The sequence below is a fragment of the Bactrocera oleae genome, chromosome 4, assembly GCF_042242935.1.
Source record: "Bactrocera oleae isolate idBacOlea1 chromosome 4, idBacOlea1, whole genome shotgun sequence".
NCBI classification, from domain to species: Eukaryota; Metazoa; Arthropoda; class Insecta; order Diptera; family Tephritidae; genus Bactrocera; species Bactrocera oleae.
In genome coordinates this window covers 50,202,866-50,229,977 of record NC_091538.1, presented here as the reverse complement: position 1 = coordinate 50,229,977, position 27,112 = coordinate 50,202,866, and the positions used below count along the sequence as shown (strand labels likewise).

Genomic DNA, 27,112 nt, shown 5'->3' with positions numbered 1-27,112 from the left:
CACGAAAGTTTCCGCATGTGATTATAGTAAGTGACTTTCATTTCCACTAAATTTTCATAACCACTAACCATCTGATTCAGAAATGGTTCGAATTTGTTGCGATTAAGCAAAGATTCGCAGATGGAAATTCGATACATGTGATATTTTTTGTTAACACGTGTGAAACCCATACCTTGAGCTACATTTTGTATCCAGCCTTATTTAAATGGTATTCTAAAAAGTTGTGCAGTCCACCTTACACCGTACAGCGTATGTTTCCAATAACAGTGCGTATTTGTGCCTAAATTAGATAAAATTAGTCCAGTACTTTCCCTAGCCCCATATATCCAATATAATAATTTTCGAATTTCCAGTTGACTTTACACCGTACATATCGGTCTATATAGGAAGAGATGGAAATGTAGATTAGGTTTCCAAATTGATTAATTGTAGTCAATTCGCAATCGAATGTTGCATTTAGTTGTAATATTTATACCCTGAACAGTGGGTTCACTTTCTACTCTGAAAAATAGGTTCCTAGACCGCTCTAAGGTAGTCTCACCAATGACCTCTTAATTGTAACGAGAAGATCCACCGTTTTACAATTTTCTACTTTTTTCGTATTATCAAATAGAAAAAATCAGACCTCGCTTCTAACTACTTGAAACAATATCTCGTTTCATAAATTTTTTAGGAAATTGAATGCTCTACAAAGTGTTGAAAGAAATTATCGATTGAAATTAGATTATTTTAAGGCAAATGTTTTTATTATTATAAATCGGAAAACTACTGCTCTACAAATACAAAAGTTTTGTACGTACTTTTCTCCCCAAGAATATTCCCTCCGGGCCCTGAGTTCCCGAAGTGGCCCTATTTTCTAAGAAATTAAGTGAAAAGTTAAAAATGCTTAAGAATGCTTTTGATAGTGATTATTTCGATAGGTATTATTTAAACATTGTGATTACCGATAAAGCGCGTTTTTGCGTGCATGTACAGAAAAACGCAGTTACGTACATTAACACACACTGACAAAGTAATATAACATGAGCCGGCATAACTGCCGCCAACCGAGCCCACTACACTTTTCTAGCGCATTTTCTTAGCGTTAACGAAAATTTCTCCCTACCCTCGTCTCTACAATCGAATATCACCAGATCCTTCCCTTGTTGTTTAGAAAATTCTTGCCGAAATGCATGCCTGTTGTTAATCGGAAAAATACATTCAACCCTAACTGAGTTTGAATTTGAGCATTTTCGATTTTGTTTGGAGTTTTTCGTGTGCCAAGAATGTTCGCTAAAAGCCAAATCAATTTTATGAATTTGCAGTTGGAGAGCTCCTCCTTAAGGTGCGTTGAAATATTCTATTTACAAACAAGATCGCATAGTTTTCTGGAAACATTCGTTATCATATAAGCAGCTGAAAATTTTCTGAAAACTTTTATGAAAAACTGAATTTTTTCTCGGTGTTATCGTATCCGTAGAATCTTCATCTCGAATGAAATATCAACAAAAAATCGGCTCTGTTAAAAAATTGCAGTCCTTGCTACTAAATCCCGTTGTTTGCTAATAAATAAATAATAAACGAGAATCTGTGTAAAAAAAATGTTGTAAAGAAGGTTTTTTTTTATTAATTTGATCGATACATGAAAGTTTGTATGAGAATTCTTCTTATCAACTGTCAAGTCTTGCTATCCCTACGTTTATATATTCCGGTATAATCTGAAAAAATCGTCGACGTCGTATATGACTTATTCTTTAAAAACATTGAAATAATAAGTGGGAAGATAGTTAATAAAGTATTAGAAACATTCCTGTAGGGAGGGACTCCACCTTTTTACCCCTGTGTCCGGTTTTGCTCTCGGCGGGCATATATACATTTAAATTCGTTTACAAATACATCTCTTCCTTAATCTAAATATCTTTCTTACGCAAACCAAATGACCTTTCGTAACATTTCCATGTCAAAAACGGAATACTAACATTTATTTTGACGAATGGACTACAATGGAGTCCACAAAAAAGACACTGCCTGTCAGGTGGAAATGTAAAATTGTAAATAAAAGAGCAGGAAATGCATATGTCATGGTAGAAAATAAGTCTATTGTAGCACTGAAGAATGTTTGCATATATTTTTGGTTGTGTATATATGTATTTGTGAGTATGTGCATTTTTAATGATTTTTCATTGAGAGCAAACAGACAGTTGCATATTAAAGTATTCTAAACAAGAGACAAAATTTGACGACAACTTTAAATTGTTTTAGCAACATGAAGCTGAGTGTACCTAACACTACTTATATACAAATGTTGCCAACATTACGACGCCGTAATGGTAGAACGTTTAAATTAAATGCACAATTAAAACGCCCATTTTTTTAATTTTTACAAAAAACGCCTACCAAAGAGCTGCGTCGAAACATTGCAAAGCCAAACGATGCTGCCAGTATTGGAGATGTCGCCACAAATTAGCTATGGATTAGCTAACCGGCAAACACTAGCATTACAAGCCGATTTGCGTAGTTTGCACATATACTTGTGCATGTTTGTGTATGTGTTGCGCGTAATTTGCGGTTAGTCTTCTAATGACACTTTCACAAAGAACTCTTAAGTTTTTCATCTCTCAAGTGTTGAAGAAATCCTTTCCTTTCTCCTTTATTTTTGTTGTTTTCGTTTTACAGCCATGTAACTGTACACTTTGTGTCGCCTTTTATGGCATATTTGGACACCGTTGGCCGTCTGCTCGAGCGCATGTACATATGTTGCCGCGTAATTTGTTAACGCGGCCGTCAGAGTGTCGTCAGCGTTGGATGCTGAAGTTTTTAAACAGCACTCACACATATAAAAAATTAAAATTTACTAGGAAAAAATACACATATTTAATGTCCATTCCTATGTATGTAGGTACATAATTGCCAAGTGCTACCTTTACAGCTATTTTGGTTTAGCTTAAAAGTTTTTCTCAAAGCTTAGCAGTTTTTAATCCTTAAACTATCTTTTAAGTATTATATAATGTAAGACATCTAATAGTTTTGGCCTAATTAGATTTTAAGTTTTATAAACTTTTAGTTTGGGTTTTCAGTTTTGAAAAATTGGTTCAAACAGGTCACTCATTTATATCTAGTTGATTTTAGTAACTAAGTCACTTCAGTATTAACCAAAGCCTTCTAAAAGTAAGACTTCAGTGTCAACATACGCATTTATTAATTGATATTGAGTTAAAATTCACCTCAACTACTTTAAATATAAAGCAAGAAAAAAATGTTACACCGAAGCTATAATACCCTTCGCAGGTGCATTTCTTATGGCATATATGTAGGTATAACTTAATCTGAAAACGTAACCGGCCAACGGTTTGCATCCAACGTAAACATTTTGCTAGTTCTTTCTAACCCTCTCCTTAACCAACTTACCTTTACTCCTTGCTGAAGATATGCATAAGCGAATTTGCTTCCCTTAGCCGGCATTGTGAGTGTGTAACCGTACCGGAGTGCGCCTTTGAAATTTCGAATCTTTGGTTATAGGCACAACAACTAAGTGTCAACCCGAGAAAATCGGAAGTATATCTCTATACGAGAAAAGTGACAGTACAACCATAATGTTTTACCACTCTTGAAAATTACCAAATATCGGAAGGATTACTAAAGACCTCAAATTTTAGAACACCTTCAGAAGAGCTCTTGTGACAGATATATAATTTCGGTAGACGCATTCCCAAGTTGTCGTTGTTCGTTGTCTTCTGCGTTGCCAATTTCAGTTGGTGGTCCAAATACTATCCTATCTCACATATACGACTCTGGGAATAGCAGAGAATGCCCGACGATCTTGTTGTACAACAATTTTTTCGTAAAATACTACCTAATCAATAAAAATCGGATCCATTCGGATTCTATGTATGAACTGAACCAAAATGTCTGTTTTCACTGTACTAGTCAACGATTTCTGAATCCAACTGTTCAGTTCAAAATATTCTTATTGTCATATTAAAAAAAAATTTTATTGCCCCTCACCAACTGAAAAAATTTCCGAATTTGTTTTGCAATGTTTTTAAAATAAATTACCACATATTGTGATCTACTAAATCAATCAAGGTGGTTTGCTCTGCAATATCTGGTTTGATTCTGCTTTGAATCAAAAATATGTTTCAACAACTTTTTTTTTTTTGCAAATTAACCATAAACCATATTTCCTATTAGATTTTATACTCGTCCGAAGATTTGAGTTGATAATTCATGTTAATTTATTTAATTAACCGAATGCACACAATGTAAATATATATACAGTAGTAAAAGAATCGAAACAATGTTTCAGACCGTTTTTCGCATTGCATTAATAAAACCAAAAAATGTAAATTCCAACAAAATATACGCAAAAAATGTCAAAATCTGTTGAGTTTTTTTTTTGAAGTTTTTGTTTTGTGTAGCGAGTAAAGTTCAGGCCAATTATTTACCCATGCTTTTCACGGTCAAAACAAAAAAAAAATACTCGCACCAACATGGCAATAAAAAAAATAATTTGCCAAGGGATAAGCCCAACTTTGCGCATGCGCAGCTAAGCACGTTGTGCGTGTGAACGTCATTAGGTTTTAAGTTTTTGTTTTGTTTGCTGCTGACTAGGCCTAAACTGCTTTTAAAGTTTATGCAATAACGCGTCCGTCTGGTCGTTACTAAGTGCCATTGAATTTGATAATTTAATAAAGTTTCAATGTCAATGAAATGAAAATGAATGGCTACGTTGAACATTTGCGCGCTTCTAATGTTAAGCTACCCTACCATATATCTAGAGCATACTTTATAGATACAAATATATATAATTATATTTACTATAAACTTAACATATACTAATCTTATTTTAGTTCTAGACATTTAATGCAAAAAATTTCTACTTTCCGATAAGTAAATACTAGTTTTTTTCGAAATCCGTAAATTAATTGTTACTATCACTAAAGAACTTCTTGATCGAATAATAATGATCCAATTCTTCATGTTGTAGTAAATTGTGATGGACCTTTTTAGTTCGCAAACCCACATTGGCCTACTTGTATTACACGTGACAGTTCTCTAATTGGACGAAAACCTTAATTTCTGTTACATTATGATCGATCGTATGAACAATAAAAGTTTTAAAAACTTCTTAATGCCAAGTCAAACACTGATTTAAAGTAATCACAAGGTCAAGACCGAAAGCTAAAATGGGACATTACAGAGCCTAATATGATACAATGTAAATAATGAAAAGCTCAGAACCAAACAAACAAAAAGGAAAATAGGTCAGATAGTATTCTGTGGGCTTTATTTAATAGTCAAAATTAGTATTTGGTGAATCAAACAAAAACTCACTAACTTTTCAAATAACCTTCGAATAAAATTTAATATTTCATAAATAATCTACAATACGTAAAATTGCTTCTGATTTTTAATTTTTTTGTGTATCAATTTGTTTTTAATTAAATGAAAGGTTATAATTGACAGTCCAAGTAATCAACAATTATCACGTAGTTGCCAGAAATTGTTCTGTTCAGGTCAATTAGCTGAAAAGATTGGGATCTCAATTGCCCTATGTGATGTGTGCAAACTTACTCGGGTTTAGGTTAATCAATTAGTGTTTGTATAGTAAATTGAAACAAATTTCTTAATTGCAAATTGAATTGAAACTAAATTCTTAATTGAAAGAATTTTTGAAAATAAAATATGTACATACATTCATCTAGTATAGTTCAAATTGACTTTTTCGGGTTAGATTAAAACTGCCGGTAACATCCTTACTGAAGTTATCGTTGGTAGATTTATTTAAAAATACAAGGAAATCATCGCGAGAGTTCGAAAAGAGACGAATCTCTTCTAGCTAGCTCCTTCTATATACATATAGATTTTTCGATCACTTGTTATCTACTGGTATTATCATAATTTCGTTATTTCATTATGCTGAATCAATTTTTTTTATCGAAAAGTAAAAATTCACCGATTTCAATTATTTTCTAGAAAATCGATTGTCTTTTAAAAATATCTACAGTAATAATATCCATTAATATAATAATATATGGAAAAGTATTTATTTTATTAACTTCATAATTGTTGTTATTAAAAGATGAAAATTTGTAAGAGTTAAAAGTATCGATAATCTTTTGTATCGAAAAATAAGATTACAAGAATATATGTATATCTTTTTATCGCAAAATAAGGTTTTAGGAATATTGATCATTTTTCTAAAAAAGCGAATAAAAAAATTACAATAAAACTTCCGATGAATTTAACTATTGAATATATTTATAGAATTTATTTTTTATCGAAAAGTAAATGTTTACGAATATCGACTATTCAAGTATTTTGGAACAAAAAAGCTACAGTAGAATTTAGATGAGTTTTTTATCGAAAATTTATTTTATTAAATTCATATTTTTTGTATTTATGTAACTATTGATTATATTTTTCGAATAAAAAGAGTTAAAAACATCCATTATTTTTCTTAATCGAAAAATAAGATTACAATATCTGTTTTTTTTAGAAAAGCGATTTTCTTCGAATAAAACAGATACATTAAAAATATTAATGAATTTTGTTTGAAAATTTGTTTCGTAACTTCCTAACTCTGTTATTAAAAACTAAAATCTACATATACTTATATTTATCGAAAAATAAAAGTTAAAAATATCGATACTTGTTTTTATCAAAAAACAAAATTTCAGAATATCGATTATTTTTTTTATCGAAAAATAAAATTTACGAAATTCAGATTATTAAATTTATTTCGTAATTTCATAATTTTATTATTATACTCTCGCAACCTGTTGCTACAGAGTATAATAGTTTTGTTCACCTAACGGTTGTTTGTATCACCTAAAATTAATCGAGTTAGATATAGGGTTATATATATATAAATGATCAGGATGAAGAGACGAGTTGAAATCCGGGTGACTGTCTGTCCGTCCGTCCGTCTGTCCGTCCGTCCGTCCGTGCAAGCTCTAACTTGAGTAAAAATTGAGATATCTTTATGAAACTTGGTAGACATGTTTCATGGTACCGTGAGACGGTTGGTATTGCAGATGGGCGTAATCGGACCACTGCCACGCCCACAAAACGCCATTAATCAAAAACAAATAACTTGCCATAACTAAGCTCCGCAATAAGATACAAGACTGTTATTTGGTACACAGGATCACATTAGGGAGGGGCATCTGCAGTTAAAATTTCTTTTTAAAAAGTGGGCGTGGTCCCGCCTTTAATAGGTTTAATGTGCATATCTCCTAAACCGCTAATACTATAATAACAAAATTCACTGGAAGCATATGTTTTTAGCACTTCTATTGACGGTGTGAAAATAGTTGAAATCGGGTGGCAACTCCGCCCACTCCCCATATAACGGTACTGTTAAAAACTACTAAAAGCGCGATAAATCAAGCACTAAACACGCCAGAGACATTAAATTTTATCTCTGAGATGGTATAAGATGACTTTATAGGAACCGCGTTCAAAATTAGACAGTGGGCGTGGCACAGCCCACTTTTAGGTGAAAACCCATATCTCGAGATCTGCTTAACCGATTTCAACCAAATTCGGTGAATAACGTTCTTTTCATGTTTCTATGTCATAGTGCGAAAATGGGCGAAATCGGACTACAACCACGCCTATTTCCCATATAACACCTTTTTCAATTCCATCTGATTCTTTCACTTTCCACTATGCAAATCAGGTAACAATGATTATATCGGGGTAAAACTTAGCGTGAATAATGCGTTTGAAGTATGCCACCTTGTGAGCAAAAATTGTCTAAATCGAGTCAAAACTGTTCAAGCCCCTAGGTAATTAATATGTTGACCCCAGTGCCTATAGCTGACTTTTTACCGAAAATATCGGTCAACATAGAACAAGGCGGCAAGATCCACAAAGAAATCTAAAACGAGTATACCATTTGACTTTGCGGGAGTATAAAATGTTCGGTTACATCCGAACTTAGCCCTTCCTTACTTGTTAAAAATTAAAATTATTGGTTATATTTATCGAGAAAAAATAGTTGCATATATCGATCAAAAATATGATTTCAAGAATATCGGTTATTATCTATCGAAAAATAAACTTTAGATTAGAGTAAAGTAAAGTAAAAATCTCAAATGTGTCATAAAACATGATTCAGTCGCTGGGAAATAAAAAGTACATATATTTTAAGAGAACAGAGCATAACTAATAAAATTGTAAAATTCAAATACTCTGGGGTGTTAATAAAGTAGTCAATACTGTGACTGCAAAAGCTCTTCGCATAAAATTGCAGTTTTAACTACTTAATATTATATAACAACAATTGTCTCCAATGACCTTCACAACCTCACAGGTAAACACACCCTCTTTGACGCATTTACATACATTTATATCTAGACACATTTACCATTTTGCAATTAGTTGAAATTCTTTGACAAGCGTTTAAATTTAATTCGAGGTGATTTTTACTTCAAGTGCTCTTATCTGCAACGAATCAAAACAAATGCTCTCACGACTTAACATCTCGCCTGCAATTTAAATATATACAAACATACATATGTATGTTTCTATTTGACTTGCGCGCCAGCCACGCTTACGAAATCAATAAAATTCGCCAAATTTTTTGGTGAGTATAAAACTGAAATGCAAACAAGAGCCGAGCTTTTGGCAATTTTCAGTTGACCGATTTAGAAGCGAAAGAAAAATTTTAAAAACGGCAGACTGGCAATGCATGGATGTGTGTATGTTTGTACAATAGATGTACGTGTTGTTTGTAGCATAAGTTACCGTTGTAAAGTGGCGCGCATGCGCAAGGGAGAGTAAAACGTGTAACCATACACATACATACATATGTATATTTATTTTATTCTATTGTATTATAATTCGAGTTGAATTGCAGTTGTTACATTCAAACACATTCATACATACTTTCAAACTAACTGTATTACATTTGTTTAAACCGCTCACGACTGCCTGCGGTACTGGACGCTGTGAGTCAAGCGGCCGTTGATTCTGAAGTGCAGCCTCAAGTAGTGCACCGGAATGTTTGCTACTGGCAAAGTTCAAGCCCACACATATACATACATACATGCATATACAGTTATTTGATATGTGTAAGTATGTAAATATGTATTGAAATTGAAACATATAGACATGCTTGAGCCAAGTGAGAGTGCAACAAAATTAACGTAAACACGTGAATACACATACACACATATACATACATATGTACACATACAAGTATGTATATTTTAATTACACCTACATATGTATATACTTATACGTAAGCCCGCTTGAGCGTCTTCAACAAGCTGTTCCGTTTCGATTTAATGTTGTACCTGTGCGAACAGCCAAAGTAGCGCACACACAATTGTACTTATTGTTGTTATTTCCAGGCTTACAAAATGCAAACAAACGGCTTGTAAGTTACTTGCTCAGCTTTAAAATGCATATATTTTGTGCTCGTAACTTTTTTCGTATTCAGCTGTGTGACTTCTTAGTGATTTTTCTTAAGTTTACTACTCAGTTCGCGTTTAGCATTCGACGCGTGCAGAATTACGAAAATAGTTTGGGTGTTGAAAGCCGTGATTTAACAATTTATTAACATATGTGCGGTATTCTGGCTAAAATTTAAAAATATAGACGCATACATATATATCTCGCAGATTTTTGAAAACGTTTTAATACAAATTAAAGCATTTTTGAATTTTTAGTGCAACGAAAAAGTGCAAATTTCTAAAAAAAACATAAAAGAAATTTTGAAAAAATAGAAATTTTTATAAATTTTTTTAAGTAAGTAATAAAAAGTGCAAAGGTTTATTTTTTCTTTTTATTTCAGAAAATTTAAATTTTATATTTATTTTAATGTACATACATACAATATATATATGAATATATTAAACAGCTTTAAAACAACTATTTCACTTTTAAAACGCGTAATATTGAAATAACGATGTTTTATAAAAGCTAAAAATAGAGAGAGAATAGAGTCCTTTTAGCACTTCTTCATGCACTGTGAAAATCAGTAAAATTGGAAAATAACCACGCCCACTCTAGATATAACGGTTATATTGATAATACTAAAAGATAACTTACTAAATGAATGCGCGACAGGCATTAAACATCACCACGATGTTAGGGAAGGGCTTTTTAGGAGAAGGTGTAAAAATTGGACAATTTCAAAAAAATTTGGTGTGAGAGGCTTTCCAAATCATATCATGAACATGGCTGACAACTACGCTTACGTTCCATATAAAAAACTTTTTTATTTCATTTGATTCCTTAACATTACAACATGCAAATCAAACATCAATCAAATTACAACTTTGCCCAAATAGCGCCCTCAAGGTATATATTTAATTTTACGCCCAAATATTTTCGAAGTCGGAATATAACTTTTCAAGGACCCAGACTCCAAATAAGTGGACCCCAGTGCATATGCTGATTTTTTACCGAATATATCGGTCAATCTATGAGGTCTAGTATTCAAATTTGAGGAAAATATTTTTGTGTTGACAGCATGCCTTGTGCCAAAAATTGGTGAAATCAGGTCAATACTTCCCTAATACCCCATATACCTAATATAAATATTTTCGAAGTTCTGGCTCACTTTTTACCGCATCCATCGGTCAATAAAGATCCCCTTGCCTTAAATAAAAGAAATCAGGACAATACTTCCCCATGTCCGCATATACCTAATACGGATTTTTAAACATTCGCTTATCTTTATACTGCGAGTGTATAAAATGTTCGATTACCCCCGTACTTAGCTTTTCCTTTCCTATTTAATTAAAATTTATTTATTTTTTTATTTATTTTGTTTGATATTATTTGATTTTATTTTTTTTTTTTGTATTTTTTTTCATTTTATTTTATATTGTCCTACCCAATTCCACAATTGAAATTAGTATTTGTTTTTCCATGCCTCACTTTGGCATTTTGCCGGCTGTTGTATTTCGTAAACTGGTCACTGATTGGCTGCATACATAAATTTTCACTTTACATCTGATGCACAGTAAAACAAATTGAGCGTATTTGGTTCAATAAAATTCGAAAGGAAAATCGCTAAGTGGCAAAATTTAATTCAAGAAGTTTATAGTCCTTTCCCCGTTAGGAATAACCGCCGCGTTGAGATAACAGTCTCACTAGCCTTTTTGTAATTTTAGCAAATTTTTTAATTACTATGCCAACAGATTTTATGATTTCACTTAACAAAAAATTTGCATACAGACACAAAAAATATGTTCACCTTTCATTTCTGACAGAGAGTCTGCTTTAGAGTTCTCAGTAATGGATTAATGTAAAATCCGACCTAGCAATTAAATTCGAGCACAGGGTTGGAATTAATTTAGGGGTCTACCTTGCGATTTTAAAGAGCAGTGCAGAAAACCTCCTCGAATATGTCCAAAGCCTAGAATTAGACTCCATTTGTATTTCACCAACGCTCATTTTATTGATTGCGAAATAACAAATTAATAAAGTACTGAGGGCCTGGAAACATATTTTAGATCGAAATTCGCTTAGTATTTTATTAATGCCGATCTAATGGTCATTTTATACAACTAAATCTTTCGGCAACTGGCTCAATTTTTAATGTTGGAGTAAAGTAGGTGTTTCGGGAATGAGGTAACCATAAGGTATACTGTTGTCTAATCTTGGAATCCAAAAACATTTAAAAGTACTCGGCTTGTATCTAGCGGATCTAAAAGGGTATTTTTGCCTTTCCGAAGACTCTGACTGGTATTTCGTCTCATTTTTGATCTCTATTCGACATTTTTCTTAATCAATATTAATTTTGGTAGTACAAGTGTCAGCGCTTCACAAATACCCAAATCCAAGCAAAATATTTTTAGTAACTTTGGAAGAGAAATCATGTGCTACCTGTCTAATGTTATCAAGACATTTTTAACAGTTTCCTTCACTCTTTCGTTCTAGGTGTATTTGCATTGATGATTTTTCCAAATATATTTTGTTAATACAAAATACAAAAAAAAATACAAATTTTAATATAAGAATTTATAGAATTTAGCTCAGTTCAGATGAGTCAGATGTAAATAAAAAATCAGATGCTTCTGAAAAATTTAGGCTGTATCTTCGAAAGTTATTTCTAGCCTGCTGCTTCTGCTTCTTCTGATAGTTGTCCAATTAGTAAATTGAAATAGTAGGTAATTACCATGGCACCGCGGATTAAAATTTTATGTACTGTAGGAGACTTGAGTGCCAGTCATACAAGCCTTTGTAAGTTTCATTTTACGTATCGTTTGAGTTTTACGTCGCAGCCGCTTGACATAACTTCAAAAATAACTTTGAAACGCTTTATAAGCTCTTGATTAACTCCTGTAATTCGAGAAAAGATTTCTGGATCATCAAAAAGTCTTCTAGAAGTATTGTCATTATTGATGTTACTGAGAAATCCTTTAAATTGTATACTTTCTCTTTTGGAACTGAAAAAAACATAGGAAGAGTTGGGGCCAATTTTAATATAGTTTACAATCATCGACAAACTTCCATATATTATGGTGACATTAACAATTTTAATTGGCAAGGTCTGACACCTATTTCAACACGTCACAGATTGGCAATTTTGGCTTGTTTTTGAGTAGTTTTAACAGTAACTTAAAAATCGTGTCACTCGTAATATTAATATAAAATAAAAAATAAACAAAATGGTTTAATAAAGTACATACCTCATCCTTTTTTGCTCAAGAAAAACTTTCGTCTTAATTTACCACATAAAACCACAGTTTACAACAACAAATTCGGAAAATAAAATATCGTCGAGAACAAAGATTTACAAGTATGGTTAAGTTCCGACGGACCGTCGTCAGACGCTGATTGCTGATGGAACTTGGGCGTCTACTAATTAATAAAGCAATTATTTGAGTTCAAGTAAATTGTTTATATAATGAGATTGGACTTTGTTTTTAATTTTGACTTATGAACGGATATTTTATGTAATTACTCCTAGGTGCGTCATCCCTTTCATAAGACAATTTTCAACTGATATCTCAAAATTCGCTCGCTAAATCTCCGTCAACGCTATAGAAAACTGAAGTCATTAAACCTCATTACTTCTGTACAACACCTATTTGAGTCACCCATTATAAAGTACGAGACATTAAAAGTGTTTATTGAAAACATTATATTACATTGGCATTATTATTTCATAACATATATTTACCATAAAAATAACGATGCCGGAAGTTTTAAAGGGAGCACAAACAGTAATTAAATCATACATACCATACACATAAATTTGTATATGATATATATAAGTATAGTATTTACACCTAGTTATTTAGGTAGAAGCAAAGTTCATGTTTGTTGTTGTTATGTTGTTGACATCTCGCCAAAGTGATTCGAAAAGTTGCTCCGAGAAAATGAAAGAACCAGTGAACAATGATTAACGCTTAACTAGATAGCACATACTCGTATATAACATGCTATAAGTAAACACACACAGACACAGATACTTACTACTAATTGTCAACATTTTATGCGAGGCAACTAAAATTCATTAGCTTTAATACCAATTGATAATATTTTATAGAAAATGTAGTTTTTTGTAATTAAATGCGGTATTTTCCACTTTATAAACCTTTGGACCCAATTGGTGACTTATAACATATTTATATACTTGTATGTGCTTGCATGTGTGGGTATATAATGTAATATATTAATATAAATATATGTGCTAATATTACGCAACTTTAAATTTTTTGCTTACTTAATTGAGTTAAATTAAGTGCTTTCTTAAAGCTAAGCTTTTATGTGAGGCAGTAAAGATCATTAGATCTGGAATGACAGAGTGTGTAGGCTCATTTCTAATGTAATTATTAAAAAACTAGTATATACTATATTTTATAACCAATTTGTATGAATGGTATTAACCCGACAGAATGATTAATAAAAGTAATCAGTTTTAAGTTCGAAACTCTGTATCTGAATGGCGCATTCGCTATAACGAAGTGGTTAAATTTAAATGCATTTGAAGTAATTGCTATCATGTAAGCCAATTATCGGTTAAGTCACCGGTTAATTAACTAACAGTGCCACCAGAGATTTCTGTTAACGTTTCTATGAGTTTCTTAAAGCCCAATTAACAATTCTAACCGAAACTCTTATGTACATGCATCCCTTATGCTTATGCACTGTATTTATGTGTTAGTTTCCATGCCAGTTCTTTTAATATGTTGTAGTTTCTGTAGCCGTGACTTGTGAAACAAACTGTCAAACTGCCATAGTAATTGTAAACAAAGCATGTTCTTTTTTTCGTTCACTCCAAATAAAAAAGTAACAGCAACTGTCGTCATCTCACCGTGATCGACGTTATTATCTTTTACTCAAAATTGTTAAATCCTGCAATCAATTTTTACACAGTTTTAATTACGAAGTGTGTTCAAAAAATAGCAGCAATTTTTAAATTTAAAATTTCGAGAGTTTGGAGAGTCCAATTGAAGTACGATAAGATTTTCAGCTGTATACATTGCTCACTTTGGCTGTAGCAGCCGCTAAAGTTAGACGTGTTGTTATGAGCTTGGCGATTTTCATTTGTTAAAAGAAATGAGTTCAAAGACTTTTTTCAAGAATTCTTGGCCAAAAACAATACTGTAACGATGCCTCAGCTTCGATATTCGCCAGACGTGGCTCCGTGTGCTTTTTTCCTATTTACAAATATAAAGAGAACCTTAAAGGGCCGCATAGATGACACTAAAAAGTTGAAAGAGCTAAAAGCTATCCCGGAAATCGAGTTTGAGAAGTGTTTCGACGATTGGAAAAAGCGCTGGCATAAATGCATAATATCGAATGGAAACTAATTTGAAGGCGACAACATTAATGTAGACAAATGTTAAAATATTTTGTTTTCAAAAAACGAAAATTCCTAATATTTTTTGAAAACACTTTGTATTAGTTAGAAAGTTTTCACTTTTCACATAAATTTTGAGGTTATGTGAAAAAGTGTTTGTACGAAAGTTGTAGATCTCTATTTTACCAAAAACTTTGCCATTCCACTTTTTTTCATAGGACTTTTAGTTTTGTCGGAAATCGAGATAAACCGTTTGGAGGTTATCGACCCTGGTCTATAGGTTTTGCAACGGTTTCATATTCTTGTAGAGCTCACCTGAAATCTCCTACTTTCAGACCGCAGCTGAATACTTTTAACGACGTCCTCATATGCTAATGTTCCACTTAATATTTGGGTTGAAATTTCGAAAGTAATCGACATAATTTACAAATTACTGTTAATTACGTTGAGGTAGTTTTGTAGTTCAATCAACACTGTCCTGTCGGTCCACCATGTTCCGATGTCACCTTTACAGATCACTTCATTGTAACGGTCGCGAAACTCCGACTGCAAATTCGTTACTTGATGTCTAGATTAAATTTGTTCTCTTCCCATTGTCATTTAGCCGAATTTAGCGCATTTTATTTTAATACATCTGATCATCGGTTTAAATTCCTATAAAAAACCCATTTGGCGCCTTCCATAAAGTTCAGAAATTCAGTATGCTCATTAAGTAAGAAACTCGTAAGGTCGACTAGTGTATGAAGTTTAGTCCAAGTTGTTTAATTAATTAGACGAAAATGAATCCAACTTTTTTCATCTTTTTCTCAGCCTTAAGTCTTAACCAGCCGAAAACTATATAAGGACTACTCATAACATGTTGTTTTATAAAATAAATTAATTAATCATTTACTGGATAAAATAACTACTTTAGTTAGTAGTCTGGTAACTTGCATTTTTTTAATGCTTTTTTAAAAATATTTTATTTGGAAAAAATAAAATTCAATCAGTTTCATTTTGTAATGTATTATTAATAGCATCTCAGATTGTACATAAAAATAGGTTTTGTCTTTTTTTTTTTGAAATTTGTTGTTTCGTAGCACTGAGTGAGTGTCTTAAAAAAAAGGAGGTGGCTGGACCCGGTGATTTGGTCGCTTGAGAACATTTGAAATAAAAAAATCATAAAGATCATTGTTCTGTAAGCTTGTCATTCTTATTAGATAGATTGTTTAAACAATTTCGTTGAAAAATAAAAAAATTGTTAACCTTGAAAAAAAAAAGTAAAATTTTATTGATTAGAATAACATATTATACATAACATAGACAAATTTTGATCATCCTTAAGAACGATATTTCGAGTAAAATGCGTTTAAAATTTCAACAACAGATTAAATAGTATGTTGTATGTTATGTAGTAACATCGCAACCTACTACGAGACGTCAATATTTCGATTTTCATTCTAAAATTTTTACAGTGTAATCTTAATACCATACATTTCGTACAAAAGTCGATTTTTCCAAACCAAATTACTAACCTTAATACACTCTATTGACAAATTGTCTAGATTAGGGGGGTATTCTAGTGTAAAATTTCAAAAAAAAAATCGTTTTAAAGTTTAAAAGTTTAACTTATTAAGAATATGTCTACGAGAGGATTTTTGAAAATTTTAATTATTTTCGGAGATATAGACATTTTACTGACTCGGCCTCCAAACTGATTCGGCTGGATCTAATAACAAAAAACTTTACGCGAAACTTTAAATACGCTTTTCTCAGACCAGACTTTTTTAATACGATACCCATGATTTCTCGGGCTCTACTGGACCGATTTACTTGAAATTTTCAGAGGATCGCTTTATAGACATTTCTCGAGTATGGATTAGCCTCATCCTCAAATTTCCATTTTTACTATTATTACAAAATACGAGAAAATAAAAAAATGGTAAAAAAAATTTTTTTTTCATTTCAGATAACTAGGAGGGTTGAAATCATGTGTATGCTCATTTGCCAATTTTTTAAGACCCCCCCTTAATCAGCTACCAGTTCTTTAAATTTTTAACTTTTTTTTATATTTTTTTTATTCTTGTAATATTAATAAATAACTGATAAAAAATCGATTGTAAAAATATTGATTGCCATTTTACGGCACTTTAAAAATTACCTAAAATTCATGTCTATAGAGTAGAATACTCTCTTAGGAAAATTCCTAATTGACTTATTTAAGGGTTGTCTGCAAAACTTTCTATATTTAACTTATCAAAAATATATTGTGAAAAATTTATAAGTGTTTTTTGTTTTTGTTTTGTATGCGTATGAGTAACAATTTAAAGTTAGCACACATTACTATTACTTATTTTCTTAACAAATTCAAGGAACTTTTGGAACAGAGTGTTTAAATCGTAAACAACTTTTAATAATTGCCGTAAACTCTGTTTAACATACCTACTTGTTTACTGCAATTAACTTAGATTATAATAACACACAATACACCTTCAGCGCTAATTACATCATTTCTTGTTAAAAAATATTACATTTAATATTGTTAAACCATTTTGCATGCTTTTCAATCTTAGCTAGTTGGCAAACTCGAGTCTTCAATCTGGACAGTCATACCTCGGGGTGTGACAATGACATAAGGGCCCAAACACAGCGTGTGCATGTAAAATTTGAAAAATTTATTAAGAATTTGGCACACCTTTTTTTATTGCAAATTCCATAACGAAATTTCGCTGCAAGACAGATCAATTTTAAATTTTCGCAAGCAATTTTCCAATCGACTGATTATCGATAAACACTAACAAGGGTTATGAAAGCTTTATAACGATCTCTTTATGCTTTTTAGGTTACCTTAAAATTGTTCATATTGCGTGTAGTATTTTTTTGCTACGAGGTTTGTAACACCCTAAAAAAACACGTCGGATACCCTATAATTTATGTATGTACATATAAATCAGCGTGACGAGCTGAGTCGATTTAGCCATGTCCGTCTGTCTGTCTGTATATATGCGAACTAGTCCCTCAGTTTTTGAGATATTGCTTTGAATCAAGTTCTTGTAAAGAAAACTTTTTGATTTGACAAGATATCTTTACGAAATTAGGCACAGATGCTTACCCAAGGCTTTGCTACAATCTCCGAAGAAGTTGTTCAGATCAGACCACTAAAGCTTTTAGCTGCCATACAAACCAAACTGGCCGATCAAACCCAAGCCCTTCTATGGAAATCTCTTTGGTTTGACTAGGTATCTTCACCAAATTTGCCATTGATTATTATTTACAGCATCGCTACAATCCTCGAACATTTTCGCCAGATCGGAGCACTATAGCTTATAGCTTTAATTCAAACTGACTGATCAAAAGCAGAATAAAGATTATTTTATACACTTTTATGCTATAAAACCTGTACCTGTGAAAGGTATACTAGCTTCGGTGCAACCGAAATTAACGTGTTTTCTTGTTTTACTTATTACATTACTTTTTTTTAATTGGCTGTAAAATTTTAGTCGCAATTTGATAAATCATTGCCATTGTAAACTTACAATCGTCTAAACGTGCGCTCAAATGTATGTGTGTATGACAGCTAAATGCCTTTACCCTCTAATTAACTAGCTTGATTGTTATACATATTTTCATATTTCTCAGCTGAATTACATAAAATCAACTGTGAACCATATACATATGTATTTAAGTATTTACACATTTAATATATATAAGCATATAAATATTAATAAGTACGGATTTATATGAAATTACAAACACATAACCCATTTGATCACTTTAGTAATATCTATATATGTATTAGGCTGATCTAAAAACAACTTTTACTTTTTTTTCATTAGATACCGAAAATATCATCCGAAATGAAAAAAAAAAATTCTGGTAAAATTTGAACTCGTAATAAAGGGTGTTTTTTAGACATGTGGTTTTGAAGAAGAAATAAAACGCATATAATTTAATATTATGGCCAAGAATTTAACTTTTTTATAAAGGGTTTTAAAGGTTTGTCATTATGTTTTGAAAATTATTTCGGGCAAGTGAGCGTCACAGCTGGATCGAATAAATTCCAGACGAGAGGCCCAATTTTCGGCCACTTTTTGCAGCAATTGAGGCCGAACATTCTCTTCCAATCCGTTAATCGTCTCGGGCTTATTTTCGTAGATAAGCAACTTCACATAACCCCAAAAAAATTAATACAGTGGTGTTAAATCACGCGATCTTGGAGGCCACACCACAGGCCCACGACGCGAGATAATGCGCTCAGCAAAAGTCTCCTTCAATGAATTGATTGTTTCGTTGGATGTACGGTGCAACGATGTCTCAACAATGGCTTGTGAACTATCATCACTCCAAATGTGACAATTTTGTTTATTAACGTATCCATTCATCCAAAAGCGAACTTCATCGCTGTGCTATCGGGATCGGTAGCCATCTAGTTTTGGACCCATTCACCGAACGTGCGACGCGCTTGATAGACGGATGGTTCGCAAATCAAGATTCTTTCGCAAAATCTTTATAAAGTGGATGGACACAACTGCATTCGCATCTTCGTATTACTGACTCTGCAACACTCCACTTATGTGGAGTACACCATGCGTCACACGAACGGAATCATTTTTTTGGTAATTAATTTTGCACAATATGCAAACGTTGTTCCAAAATATGTCTGTTTATTATGAAATGGCAAAGCAGATTGAGTCAAAATCAAGTCTAGCTGTAAAAAAACCAACTCCGAAAAAGCTATTGCCTCATTGAAAACCACACACCAAAAAAGCACCCGTTATTAACAGTTGGCGCATTGTGGTTTTCCCATGCAAATAACACAGGAATATTTTCTTATTTTGTTCCAATGTTTAATGGTTATTGTATAGTGATGATTGATTCTTGCAGAAAGTTTTATGATGTACAAAACAGGCCTAGTATTATTTTTTTCTAAGTCGACTCGCTGAAAAGTTTGTCGAGGAGAAAGGCCAACCTAAAATCGTAAGGGATAATTTTTAAACTTTTCAATTTACGAACTTTTTAATTGTAAAAAAATTTTGCTGAGGTAGATTTTTTTTAGCATATTTTATGCTCTACAAGAATCCGCTATGTAAAATTTTGTATCCAAAACGGTTCAAAAATTATGGTATTTTTAATGAAAACAGATTTTGTTATACATATGTATATTTATGGAAAACTTTGAATGCCTGCCGATACCTTTTAAAATGAAGCTAAAAAGCTTGCCTCGAAGAGGTTTTTTCCCTGTACATAAGTATGTAGGTTCATTTCAACCCATGAATCCGCTATAATATGTATACCCTAAAATACCCATACATACAAACACATGTATGTATATAATTTGGGGGTAAAATCCATTCCATTGTTTCGCACTTCTTTTGCACGTCGTTCATTTTTTTGTTTTTATTGTTTTTGTTATTGTTGTTACAATTAAATTTATTACAGCATACATACATTTTGGCCGATACAAGCTAGTTTGTAGCCATGTATGATTACAATAATCAAGTGCAAAATAATTGGATTGATCTTGGCCACTGGCACTATTACGACACATCGCAACATTGTCCGACGAAGCGGAGAAACTAGTTAAACAAGCGAAACACAAATATATTCACATGTATGTACATATGTATGTACCTATTCAATTCGAAAAGTGAATCATAAAAATTACAAAACACCAAATGTACACAGCGGGCAATAAAAGTTCGCAAACTTAATTACATACACACATACTTGCATATGTAGGTATTTACGCGCTTATCCACAGTGTTTCAAAAAAGTATAGGAATCCTACTATACAGGTAGGAAAAAAAACGTTAATTTCGGTTGCATCTAAGCTATATTACCCTTCACAAATACAAATGATACCTTACAAGAACTTGATTTCTATTGTTCAATTTGTATGGTAGCTATATGTTATTGTGATCCGATCTTAACAAGTTTTTCGCAGAGAGACGGACTGACAGACATGACTAAATCAACTCATCTCATCATGTTACTCATTTATGTATATATTTTATAAGCTGTCCGACGTTTGCTTCTAGGTGTTACCAACTATGTGCCAAACTTAATATAACCTGTGCTATACCCTGATTTATACTCAAGGTCCCAGCAGCTTTTCAGTGCTTTGCACAGCTTTAAATATTGTTTGTGTGAAAAAGCGCAAAAAGTAAACATTCAGTTGATTTTAAATATTCTTACTAATGCAATTTAGTCTCTACTCCATCACACATTAATACCGATTCGTTATATCCAGAGGAAAACTTTCCTAATGCTTTCCTTACCGAGGAAACCTTTGCTACCCTAGCCATTCAAACAAGTTGACCGAACAGCTTCTTCTTTGTATTTCAAACACTTGTATAATATGGCAATCGTCCACTCTGTACAAAACAGATATGTTGGTATACTACCAAAGCGTGGCTTTTGTTCTGCCTCCTAATCAAATAATACTATGAACTTACTTAGATAAATTTAAGATTATGTAAATTCTAATATTAAAGTAGCATACTTAAAACAAAGAAAATTATCCGTTTTGAAAACTCGATTAATATAAAATGGTTTCAAGGAATTATTCTTAACCCTAACATATCTTAAATCAATGAAAATTGCCCTCTTTGAAAATTCGATTAGTGTAAAATGGCTTTAAAAATTTATTCTCAACTCTAACGTATCTGACCAAGATCAGTTTAGTTCGTCATAAGTTTGGTAGAATAACAAATTCTAAATAAACAAAAGTGTTTTATATTTAAAAACGAGATAATATAAAAAATGAGAAAATTTTTTTTCTCTCATATTTCTCAAATTGTTCCAAGAGAAGACTCAATGGAAAATTTTACAAGATAGATTTAGTAGAATTAAGGTTTCAGTGATATGGTAAAACCACGCTCACCAAGAAGTTAGAGGCTTGGGTTAAATTCTGTCTATGTTTATTCCTTTTGGGTGGGCCGGTTTTCGATCGAAATTCCTCAATATGCTTTTAGAAGATTTATAGCTGATATTTCAAATCTTTTCTTGAGGAAAGTAAGCTAATTGTCATTGTCAAAGTCATTTAACGTTAGGCCCAGGAAAGAAGCTGTTTCGACAGGGTCGGACCATGGGGAAAGAGACATTAGATGAGTAGGCTTGAGAGGGCTTGCAAAGGGGAGGTTGGTGATCATATACTACGTTGATAAACACCCTATGTAATGAAAGCATATATTTCAAAAATATATTTGTGATGCTTAGATTGCAATTTCAGATCCACAACCTTCTATTGTTACCAGGCAGTCCGCTTATTTAGCAGATCGTGCTTCTTTTTGTCGAGTGAGATGTGATCGATTACCTGGGCATAAGTCTGCTGAGAGAAAGAGATTTGTTCAACTAAAATATTTTCAGATTTTTCATAAGGTTTTTAATTTTCTAAACAACATAGTAAAACAAAGATATTTTTATAAGATTTTAAAAATTCTGTTTATTGTTGTGGTCTACTGTGCGTTCAATAAAAAACTCCAAACATATATACATATACATATTTGAAGGATGTCTGCATAATTTTTCCTTGCGATTTGATAAGTCTACAGACACGAGTATTTGTATGTACATATACCATACTTATACATACATATTTACATAGTGTAAAGTCGTTTTGTACAATTGGTGGATAATTGCTTTTACGGTTATTTTGTTTGTGCTTTTAAAGTGTGCTTTTACACCATATCCGAGTAAACACGACCAGTTTGACGGCTAAAGATCAATTACGATTCAGCAATGGACAAGTAGCCGTACATACGTAAAAAATGTGTATAAAGGGTGCGTTCAATAGTTCACAAATCTTATATTCACAGCAACTGTCTTACAAAGAACATCTGTCGATCAAACTTAACACGAATTTTTACCTCGATCATCTAGCTGGGAGACGTAACTTCTTGATCAGAAGAGACCACTGACTAGGAGGGTAACCACAAAAATTAGCCTAACGGCATCAATTTAGGTGACTTAAGTGGACTGACCCTTCTGAATATAAGTCGCTCACCAAATTCGCATTCGCAGAAATCTTCTTAAAAAACAGAACATAATGTCAAGGGAAAGAAATATATCGACCGGATCAATGTCAAGACTTATTCGAGATGATCTCCACATGAAAACCTACTGTCAGTCAACTGGTCATCTTCTAATAACGCGCTTGAAGCAAACTAGGCTCAACAGATGCAAGCGCCTCCTTCAGTGGCTATAAAAGTATACTTCTTACAAATGAAAATTATTCCAAGGGTTCAACGTTGTCACCATCCAGATGCTGTGATGGTTTGGTGGGAAGTCTCCTGTAAAAGCGTTACACTTCTGTGGAAAAAGGGTTAACACTGGGGCAAAAGTATACCGGCAGGATATTTTAGAAGGTTTGGTAAAGCAGTTAAGCAAAACTCTCTTCGATGGAAATCATTGGTTTCATCCAGCAAGATTTTGCTCTAGCAAACAAGGCAAAAACACACAGCAGTGACTTAAAAGCAATATTCCCGGTTTCATAGCTGCAGATAATTGGACGTCTGGAAGTCCATATTTGAACCGATTGGCCTACAGTTTGTGGTCAAAGTTGGAGAACTAGGCTTGTCGAATACCCCACAGAAATTTGGAGAATCTCCAAAAATCTTTAGTTCGAGCGTCGTCAATGCGAATAGGAACTGTGCTTGCTGCTACTGATCAATGGCCGTGTTGTTTGAGAGCTTGTTTGAAAGCAAAAGGTGAACATTTTAATAAAAAAAAAAATGTGTACATCGCTCATTTAATATATCCATATTATTTAAAACTAACTTTATTAAAAAATGTATTATGGTTTCATTTTTATAACGGCCTGAACTTGTAACAGAACTTATAACAGGAAATTTTTTGTGGAAACCACACCATATAGTAACCTTTTCTGGAAGAAAGAGTCTAGAGAGTGTCTATAGAATTTGTCCCAGATTTCGAAATACGAAAGAAAGGGTCTAGAAAGTGTCTATAGAATCTCTCGCAGATTTCGAACTACGGAAATTTTGCTTATCGATAATTATCGATAAACCGGAAATGCGTTTTTTTTTTTCATTTTTAGAAGTTTTGTATTAGTCTGCCACGCGGGCCGACAGTCTTGAAAAAACTTTTCCTTTTGTCTTTTTCTTTCTTCACTGGAATAAGTGGTAAAAGTATTTCCAAGACTCAAGTTGTAATTTCTCGATTTGTAATTTACCAAAGACCAACTTGTTTGTGAGCTACATATCTCGCTAAGAACGCTAAACTCCTAGAAGAAGCACCCTATATATCCAGTAGTCTCTACACACCCATACACCGCTCTAAAATCTTTTGATCGACGGTGTCTAGGCCATCAGGCTAACCAAGCATTGAGCTGATAAACGACCAAACCAGCCAGCCAGCCGACGAGCTAACCGGCCGAGCACGACCGCCGCAGTCTTGAGCGTGCGGCATAAACAAAGTAAGACGCAAACACTTGAAAATAAAAGTAATTGCTGCAACAACACTTCAACTGTTAAAAGTGTACTTTAGCAAAGCTACCGAAAGCGATAATATATATGTATGTACATATGTACATATATGTATTTATATGTAAGTGAGTTTGTGATTTATAAATACATCAATGTTTTTATTAAAAGTGCAATTGTTGTTAACGTCATTGCCGGTGTTGCAATCGGTAAGATGACAAGAAGCCCGAATAGACGGCCATGTGAGCCATGCCAGCGCCGACACAGACGTACATACATATACCAGACTGTCGAGTTGCAACACGCAACAAAAGCGTTCGGCATTGAGCGTGAAGCTGTTAATAATTTGGAGCCGAAGCGGCTTTGCTACTGTCTGTCTGTGATTGGAAGCACTCAAAAAAGAAGTGACAGTCACTTTGTTGTTGTTGGTTTTTGTGAAGTTTATGGGGATTGTTATTGTTATTTTTTATTGTTTCTCTTGTCTGATTGCGCGCCTTTTTTGCGCACTCATATTTTTATAATATTCATCATGACATTAACGGTTTGCACTTTTGACGGCTAACTGTTGCATAACGGTTTGTTGCATGTGTTCATTTTTTTGTCGCTTTTTACAGTTTTCGATACATTTTTTTTTTTGGTTTTGTATTTTCTGCTGTTCGTATTATTAAATAATAACCCAGTTCCATGATAGTGAGCTTGTAAGTGAAGTCAAGTGGAAATACCGTTATGTGCTATTAATCAGTTCACCATATTGCAATGTTAAATTCATAACCGAACTTGTTATTTACAAGTTGTCCACAATTTTGCGATTTTCCCTTTGCTCAGCGAATATTTTCGTACGATTTCGCCTTACATTTTTTACCATTATATTTACACGTACATACTTACATTATCTTTTCGCGGAATATGGTGATTTATGGTGGCTTTGAATTTCGAATGAGACTTGTTTATTTGACGCCGAGAGCAGGTAAAATTTGCAAATAATTCACGGCACAACAAGGCAATTAAAAATGCATAAAAATTTTTAGAAATATCATAATTCGAAAATTACATGCAATTTTACTTTTTAATGTTGTAATAACTCAAGCTCCTATAGACATACATACATACATATATATGTACCATACATACATACATATTCGATAGATTGGTTCATTTTAGTTATTAAATAAAAGAAAATGATTCTTTAGAACCAAAATCTGGCGAGCTTCTAGCAGCGTCTGAAAATCCTCCGCATTTTACTTCAACAACTCCAAGAGGTAAGCTTACTCTCAAGAAAGGTCCTAACATAAATGAAACATTATGTGAGAATACCAACCTCTTCTCGTTTATGGCTATCCTTATCATTTCATTCACTGTCTTCCAAGTAAAATTTGTGAGCAACTTGTAACTTCACCACCAATAAAATCGAGTTGGTGAAAACCTGTAAGACTTTCTGCGGCATCGAACGGAACCGCAGCGTCTGTTGTTGTATCTAATGCAGATGTGATCCTTCACAACAATTAGAAACGGATTCGAAGTATCCATGCCAAGCAATAAAAAGATAAGAAAATGTATCTCAAATATGTGCCGAAGACCTCTTTAATAGTTCTAGAAGTAGTATACAGTGGAATAGGAATAGAATAGAATGAGTAAAAATGGGCGCTTTGCCTGCCACCTATGGTATATTAAGCACTCCTCTCTCCCCTTAAAGCTTTATCTATCCCCAGCACTGATAAATATTTCATGTGGTCCTAGGTTGTTCCAGCATTCTTCTAGTGAGCGTTATGCAATCACAAATATATATGTATACATATTTTAAACTTTCAGATCAATAGTTTAACAATTTGATTTCTGTGTAAAGACATCCCTATGGATGCATTAAGGCCCTCATATTTGGTATTTATGATCTTGATGGGTAAGATGTTCTCCGATTTCATACATTTTTAGATGAATATTGACACATACATACATAAGTTAAGTGATATCTTCGTTGATATATGATTTATCCATTGTAAAGGGGAATAATGTTGCATAATGTAAGGGAGGTGAGCACTAGCTTGAACTCACTTCAACCTTAGCTTGACTCTAGATTGACTTCGTTTGAACTCATCATTGACCTTGCTAAAGTTCAGTATAAATAAATTTGAATAGACCCAAAAACATACATATGCGGGCCCTCTGATCTTGAGAACTTCGGGTCGTGGAGGAATTGGACTAGAGAAAGTCTGTTTACAATTATTATAAAAGTTTGCAAGATCATAGAGGATGTTGTGTGTCATAACCTTTTCTTTATTGTTTTTGGACTTATGCTATCCTCCTACTAGAGTTCCTCAACTTTTTTCTAGGTCTTAAGTTGTAAGCTGGTTCAGCCTTCGCTGAGGTAAATTACTAATTAAAGCAGAGACGGTCGCAGGATACATTTGCTCGTGCATTTCAAAAACTTGGATAGATATTGGTTAAAGCTTTGTCACAGAATTATGGTAGGTGTCTTAAAGTTAACCTAAAAAAGAAAGACTCATATACTAAAGAGTAAAACATGCTGTAGCGCATTACTGGAAATTACTTTTTGCGTAAATCCCATAACTTTATGTTATTCATAGGCTTTAATGCCTAACCCAAATTTTTAGAAATGTTAATTTTTTTTTCTTATATTTACAGCAACAAATTTTGCACTTCCGCCGCTGACAGCAAAATGGCCAGTAAGCCGAAATTCAGCTTTGAAAGTCAGCCACAGGTGACCATCGACGATGTGGATGACAATGACGAGGACCGGATTGCTGCAAGCTTCGCCGGACGAACACTCTTCATAACAGGCGGCACTGGCTTCCTTGGCAAAGTGCTGGTGGAGAAATTACTCAGGTAACTGATACCAAAAACAAACAGGTCCAAGACCACGAATTGTGCGTGTCGCTGCGGCTTGCAACGTGACGGCGATTAATTAGCAGCGAAGTGACACGAC

At 33.1% G+C, this 27,112-nt stretch overlaps 1 protein-coding gene across 3 annotated transcripts in view; it reads left to right on the top strand.

The window, feature by feature from the left end:
- LOC106622240 (putative fatty acyl-CoA reductase CG5065) overlaps positions 1-27,112 on the top strand; it is a 71,430-nt gene that overhangs the window by 41,825 nt on the left and 2,493 nt on the right. For 2 of the 3 annotated variants that reach the window (XM_036376524.2, XM_070108604.1), the window contains exon 2: positions 26,812-27,012. In XM_036376524.2, coding sequence (XP_036232417.2) covers positions 26,846-27,012 — 167 coding nt within the window. In that variant the 5' untranslated portion in view covers positions 26,812-26,845. Of the gene's footprint in view, positions 1-9,467; positions 9,739-26,811; positions 27,013-27,112 lie in introns of those variants that run through there. The other variant, XM_070108603.1, reaches the window with a different exon arrangement.